The 6906-nt window shown below is 58.7% G+C and overlaps 1 protein-coding gene across 1 annotated transcript; it reads left to right on the forward strand.

Annotated features, from left to right (window-relative positions):
* Nucleotides 1-3941: 3941 nt before the first annotated feature.
* Nucleotides 3942-6849, forward strand: TPRG1L (tumor protein p63 regulated 1 like). Its single transcript, XM_070474177.1, has 5 exons — nt 3942-4240; nt 4357-4448; nt 4526-4702; nt 5546-5699; nt 6335-6849. Exons 1-5 carry the CDS (start codon nt 4037-4039, stop codon nt 6527-6529), a joined length of 822 nt encoding a protein of 273 aa, XP_070330278.1. The 5' UTR covers nt 3942-4036; the 3' UTR covers nt 6530-6849.
* The last annotated feature ends 57 nt before the right edge of the window (nt 6850-6906 follow it).

The following is a 6906-nucleotide window of genomic DNA, read 5'->3' on the forward strand; positions in this document are numbered from 1 at the left end:
TTCATCAACAATCCGATTGCCTGGGTCAAGCTTGAGGGTCGACAGTGGTCCCATTCTCTCAATGACCTCCTCCCGGTCACCAGTTCCTATTAGATCTGCTGATGCCTTGGTCAGACCAGAACCTAAGACTCAAGGTCCCCTCCATTGACCTTGCTGGGAAACTCTCCTACATGTCCTGCAGGGGGCGCCAGGAGCAAGCGCCAGGCCCTGACGGCCCTACCTGGGGCCCCTGGTCACAGAGTAACCCTGAGGGGCAAGGACAAGTCTTGCTCGCAGGCCCCAGTTTCTCTGCAGTGACGCGGCCCCATGGCAGCATCCCGTGGGAGCTGGGACTCGGGGCGCATGCACCATGCTGACGCTCTGGACCTGGCTTCCCTGAGGATAACAGTCCATCGTCTTTGACCCGAGTCACCTGTCTTCCATACCATCCCTGAAATCTGGTGGCTTAGCCTGTCAGCTCCCAATTGGGGTGCCATCCCTGACCCCTCACAGGCCTTGGTGAATACTCACTCATAGGAGCTTGTCCTCCCTTTCCCCCTCATCTTTGGCCACAGCTGCCCGGCAAACTCCAGTCCAGCTACTGGCTTCTCCCACTCCCACCAGCTGCCGTGTGGAAGGTTCCACTGAGAACCTACCTGAAGACTCCCAGAAGGCAGCCTGGTGGTCCCCATGCCCACCTGAAGCAGCTCCTTGCTTGCCACTGAAGAAAGCAGATGTCCCAGAATCACTCCATGCCATCCCCCCCACTGCATCCGCACCCCACCACCTGTCCACACTCCACTCTCTCCCTCTATCCCTGAGCAGGCGGAGCCCTCCTGCTCTAGGTGGACCCAAATCCCTGGGCTCTAGGTTCTGCCCATCGACCTCCTCGAGAGCTGGGTTCATTCACCGGCCTTTGCCCCCTTTCTTCAGCCCCTCTCCTGTCCTTGACTCCACCGATGCCCATGAAGCATGTGAGCCAGGGATGTTCAGGTGGATCTCTCGGCACTTGTGAGCTTGTTTTGAGCCTTATGATAGTCTGGGAGCCAGGTTTCATCATCTCTGCTCTCCAGACAAGGAAAGGGAGACAGAAAGGTTAAGTACCGAGTTCAAGGTCAGCACAGCTATGTGTGAATGAGTAGGCTGGGCCTTGCAGGGCTGGCTATCCCTCGAAAATGACCAGGCCTCTTCCATCCCCACACTGATGCCACCTGCCAGCATCACTGCTATCCCCTTTTACCTCCCCCCTCCCCACCTTCAGCCTCATCCCTTAAACCATGGCCCCTTCTCATCCCTCCTTCCTCAGCTGAGTCGACCCTGATCAAGGTCGTTGTGAAGTCATGCCACCAGCGCTCGATCGTGTCTCCCTGGTCGTCGTGTTTGAGAGTGCGTGAGCACATGGACTCCTGGTGAATCCCGTGGAGGACGGGTCTCCTCTGCCTGTTCTCATGGGCCACCGGTGAGGGGCAGGGGTGGGGCTGGGGACACAGGCCCTGCACTCCAGGGCTCTGTGTGACCTCCGCAAAGTGACAGCCTCTCTGGGACTGTTTTCTCCTCAGTTGAATGGGACACGCACGTGTTGGCGGAGCAAAGATGATATCTGCAGCACAGGAGGCCCTGAGCAGAGGCTCAGAGAACAGCATGAACATGCTTAACACTGAGCTGGCTCTGGGTCTGGCGGGGCGCTGTGAGTCCCAAGTCCTCACTCACAGACCTCTCCCAACAACCATAGGAAGCAGGAACTGTCATCATCTCCGCTCAGTAAAAAAAGGAGACTGAGGCAGATGGGGCTTGAGGGTCCCAGTTCAGTGGACAGAAGCAGGGGAGCTGGGATTCAAGCCCCTATGAAGCCACTCACCCAACTGCCACTGCTGACTCCCTGTACTGAGGGGACTCAGGAGAGGGGCCAGCAGGTCTCCTAAGCTCAACCGCTCAGGCTGACCCTCTGGGGCCGGATTCAGGCCCACCCTGCAGGGACCAGCAGAGCAGACTCAGCTAGAGGCGCTGGCCGCCAGAGAAAGTGGCTACCTCCCACTGGGTGTGACACGGCCCCTGGTCCCCCAGGGGCAGCAGTGTCTGTCCCTACACCATCTCAGCAGGCTGGCAGGGCTAGAAGCCCTGTGCTGTCTCTGTACACTCAGCCCTCTCTGAGCCCTCGGTCTTCCCAGGAAGTGAAGTACCAAAGCTGTTAATATTTCAGCATCTGTGGCATTTTCAACCCTCCTGTTTCTGTGGATGACAATGTCTAGGTGGAGTGGTGAGGGGCTGCCGAGGACCTGCCACGTGCTCGGCTCGGTGACCCCTCGTTAACCTCGAGAGATGCCCTGGGAAGGAAGGCCAGCCACCCTGGAATCATTCACAGCCCAGGAGCGCATCTGAGTCTGCAGAGCCAGGAGGGCCATGGCTGACCAGCCCGGCTATGCCAACTATGTGGCCCCAGGCACCTGAGCAGCATTCTCCAGGCCTGTTTCTCCAACTGCAGCACATGTACAAGAGAGGGGTTATCTCCCTGGGCTCTTATGAAATTCAAAGGATTGTGAATTTGGGGGTTATAAACCCCAAAGCGCAGTCATATGCCAAGGGTTGGTTTCTTGAAATTTCCTAATAGGGTATGCGCGTGAGCACACATACACATATACACACACACAAAGGATTACCTAACAAACGCAAGTGAATTATACACAGGACACACACACAGTAGGTGACTGTATGACACAGCAAAGAACTAGCAGTGAGTATAGTTAATGGCAGTGTCTCCTGGGGAGGGGGTGCTAAATCCCAATATCAGAGGATGGACACAGTAGGATTGAGGCAAGCCTTTTGGGGTGGGGGGAGTAGCTGGAGGTGTGACTACAGGCAGTGGAAGGACAAAGTGACCAATCAGGTCAGTATCACAGGTGCTGACATTTGGGAGCAGCTGTAAACTGTCGTGGCTGCAGCCCTTAGGTTTCCAAGACAACGGGGCAAGGTGGACGGAGATGAGGTTGCCTTGGAGCCTGTAGGCGCCAAGACCAGGGAGCTGAGGTACCCGGCAGGGACTGCGGATGCCCAGGGTACCGCTAGCCGCAGGCAAGATCACTCAGGGCAAGAACACGTCTAACAAGCGCAGAGCGGCAGCAAAGAACCCTGGTTCGGCCCTCAGTGGAGTGACAACGCCCGGTTCCTCCACCGTGTCCCCTTCCGTGGTGCAGGGCCGGAGCTCTGCTTCCCAGGCCGCGGGGAGCACGTCTGCATTTAATACAGCGCTGGGGGCCATGTCCGCGCTGCTCCACCCCTGAACCCGCGGTCAGAAAGGCGGAGGCGCTCAGGAAGGGGCTCTGCTCCGCCGGCCTCCTCTCCTCCAGTCCCCGAAGCCCGCGCTCCCCCTGCTGTGCAATGCGGACCCCTGGGAGGGGCAGAGCTAATCCAGGGGATGGTCACTCCGGGGGCAGTCGCGTCCAGGCGGAGGTCGTCCAGGGCAGGACGTGTGACCAGGGAAGTGGTCTCCCCCATCAAGGGTCCGCATCCAGGGGGCGATCGTCCAGGGCGTGAGGCGCGTCCAGAGTTGTCAGCTCTAGCGGGGGGCGCGTCCAGGGGGCGGTCACTCTGGGCAGGGACCGGAGTCCCTCCCCGGAGGTCCGCTGCACTTCAGCCGATCATGAATAGAGATGCGTTAGGGGTGCGTTAGGCACCTGACTACCCTCTCCTCCCCGGCCCTCCGCGTCGCCTTGGCAACCGGCCTAGGTCCCGCCCTTCCCCGGACGCGTAAACAGGAAGTGGGCGTGCGCGCGGCGTGCGCTTCCGGCGCAATAAGGGGCGGGAGCGATTGTGAACGGCGGCGGGCAGGACCAATCGTGGAAGACACCTAGGAACGAGCCAATCGTCAGGGCCGGAGCGGGCGGGAGGGGACTAGAGACTGAGGCGGGACTGGCGAGACGGAGCCAATCGCGGCGGGCCGCCGGTGCTGGGCGGGCCCTGGGGCGGGGCCGAGGGTCCGGCGGAGGTGGGGGCGGCGGTGGCTGCTGCTACTGCGGCCTTGTGGGGTCCGGTCCGGGGTCGCTCGGCTGCGGGCGCGGTCATGCTGCAGCTGCGGGACTCGGTGGACTCGGCGGGCACGAGCCCCACAGCGCTGCTGGCGGCCGGCGAGGAGGTCGGGCCGAGTAGTGGCGGCGGTGGCGGGGGGCGTCCGGGGGCGGGCACGCCGCTGCGGCAGACGCTGTGGCCGCTCAGCGTCCACGACCCCACGCGCCGCGCCCGCGTCAAGGAGTATTTCGTGTTCCGGGTGAGGCTGGGGGTGGGGGCGGGGGCGGGAGAGGGCGTGGGCCTGTGGTGCCGGGGCCGGGGCGGGGCGGGCGAGCGGGCGGGACCTGTGACGACCTCCGCCCCCGCTCCGCGCAGCCCGGCACCATCGAGCAGGCGGTGGAGGAGATCCGCGTAGTGGTCCGGCCGGTGGAGGACGGAGACATCCAGGGGGTGTGGCTGCTGACCGAGTAAGGGGGCGCGCCCAGGGGAGGGGCCCGGGCACCTGTGGGCTCCGCAGCGCTGAGGTGACCGCTGCCGCCCGTAGGGTTGATCACTGGAACAACGAAAAGGAGCGACTGGTACTCATCACCGACCAGGCGCTCCTCATCTGCAAATACGACTTCATCAGCCTGCAGTGCCAGCAGGTGGTCAGGGTGGCCTTAAACGCGGTGGACACCATCTCCTACGGAGAATTCCAGTTTCCCCCGAAATCGCTCAACAAGTAAGTCTGTTCAACAGAGAGCCCCGCTCCAGGGCCTCCTCAACAGCCCTTCCGAAACCAGCCCCCAGTGGACGTCTTGCTTTAATATCAGTAGAGTTTAGAATAGACACGGGTGACTTCTGCCCAGCAGGGTGCGTTAAAGGGGATTCTGGCACAAGGGACAGCTGTTAGGCTTGTAGTAAATGAATTCAGGGTACATTAACATAGGCCTGACACAGGTATTCTTCAGAGAAGAGTGAACTCAGCACTTTATCCCTGCCAAGAAAGGATTGGCAGCTGTCATGTCGAGCCCTGTTGTAGTTAATTTTTAAAAGAAAAAGGTAGCACATTGCTTTGATTTACAGATATTATTGAAGATTAAATTTGGAAAGGTTTAATGGCCAACTTTCAAGAGCTGATCTTCATCTCTGTTAGGGAGCTTTCTGAAATACGAGAAACCTAGACATGAGTATACTCAGTTGAATTAAATGGTAAATTTTAGGGTTTTGATGGAGAGATTTGGGTAGGAAATTCAGGAAGTTCAAAATTCTAAACAACAATAAAATATTCTGTAAAAAAGGATTTGGAGTTGGAAAAGCGTTATTTAGTTAGAGCACTATATGTTAAATTTATTAATCGTGTAAAGATTAGCTTAACTAAGTGCACTCAGTTTGTCCTGTCTTAAAGTGCTGAGAGCTGTCAGTATTAGACATGCTGTTCTTGTCCTTGACTCATGTGAAATGGCCATCATCAGCCTCGCCTTCAGCAGTGAGACCGCTTTTTGTTCCCACACCTGGCACCAGGCAGGTGCTCTGGGGTGCAGGCCTGCCTGTGAAGTCTGGTCCCTGTCTTCTGACCCTGCAGGCGAGAAGGCTTTGGGATTCGCATCCAGTGGGACAAGCAGAGCCGCCCGTCCTTCATCAGCAGATGGAACCCGTGGTCCACTAGCGTGCCGTACACCACATTCATAGAACACCCGATGGCTGGTGTGGACGAGAAGACAGCCTCTCTGTGCCAAGTAAGGGCATGGACAGCGGCAGCAGCGCTGCCCAGCGGGGATAAGCACCTTCCAGGCCTGCACTGCTCAGTATGGTGGCCACGTGGGGCTGCCGAGCACTTGAATGGCGGCTAAACTGAGAAAATAAACTTTTAATTTTTTAAAAACTTTAATTATGTTTAGATAGCCCTGTGTGGTAAGTGGGTACTGATCAGTGTGGTGCTGCGATGTGGCCCCGGTGGCTGTGGTCATTTTGGAGAAGGGCCCAGAAGAGCTTTGGGGTGGGGCAGCTAACCCCCACCCCTGCTAGAGCTGGGCAGGCTGCACGCTCAGCAGGAGAGGAGACCTGGGGGTGATGGGCACGGGGGCTGGGACTGGGGACAGGCCCCCCACTTCCAGCCATGTGCCTTAGCTTGCTGCTTGCCTGGTGGGTGGTGGGGAGCATCCGCTGGGTCACCGTGGCAAAACTCCTTCGAGCGGAAGAGGGAGGTCTGTGAGGACTAGCTGTTGTCCGTTATGGGTGAGGGCGGAGGTGAGAGCCACACCCAGGAGGTGAGCCCATGGGCCACTGGGTGTGGCTGGGAAGGCCTCTTGTCCAGCAGTGGCGGACCTCGTGCAGATCGTCTGCTCAGGCTCCGTGTTTTCTCTCTTTGCAGTTGGATGGTTTCAAGGCTCTGTTAATCCAAGCTGTCAAGAAAGCCCAGAAGGAAAGTCCTCTGCCAGGCCAGGAAGGCGGCGTGCTGGTCCTGGAGTGTCCACTCCTCATTGAGACCTATGTGGGGCTCATGTCCTTCATCAACAATGAGGCCAAGCTGGGCTACTCCATGACTAGAGGCAAGATCGGCTTCTAGATGCTGCACGTGGGGCTCTTGCCAGGAGAGGCGGCCAGCAGGACTCTGGGAGTGACAGACCTTGGTCCAGGTCCACTTCTGCTGGCAGGGTCCATGCCCCCTACCTTCAGGGACCTGGGCACCACGAGTGCAGTCAGGTGGATCGAATACTGTAGCTGGATACTGAACAGATGATCACGTGAGCTCCAGACACAGCAGAGGGAACCTGTCAGCATCCTGGCCAGGATCTCAGTCTCTGAGTCCCCTGTGTCTCCATTCGCCTCCCTGTGGTCCCTCCCCACACGCCCTGGAGCATGTTAACAATAAATGTCGCGTGATTAGCCGCGTAGTTTGCTCCATCCGGGGATGTGCCTGGGACCCAGCGCCCGTGGTTCCAA

This window comes from Odocoileus virginianus, chromosome 11, assembly GCF_023699985.2.
Source record: "Odocoileus virginianus isolate 20LAN1187 ecotype Illinois chromosome 11, Ovbor_1.2, whole genome shotgun sequence".
In the NCBI taxonomy this organism is placed as follows: Eukaryota; Metazoa; Chordata; class Mammalia; order Artiodactyla; family Cervidae; genus Odocoileus; species Odocoileus virginianus.

Excerpts from the sequence above, each read along its gene's own strand:
- TPRG1L (XM_070474177.1), top strand. The coding sequence starts at position 4,037 with ATGCTGCAGCTGCGGGACTCGGTGGACTCGGCGGGCACGAGCCCCACA. Across the intron at positions 4,449-4,525 it reads GGGGTGTGGCTGCTGACCGA|GGTTGATCACTGGAACAACG; the intron begins GTAAGGGGGCGC and ends TGCCGCCCGTAG. Across the intron at positions 4,703-5,545 it reads CCCCCGAAATCGCTCAACAA|GCGAGAAGGCTTTGGGATTC; the intron begins GTAAGTCTGTTC and ends CTGACCCTGCAG.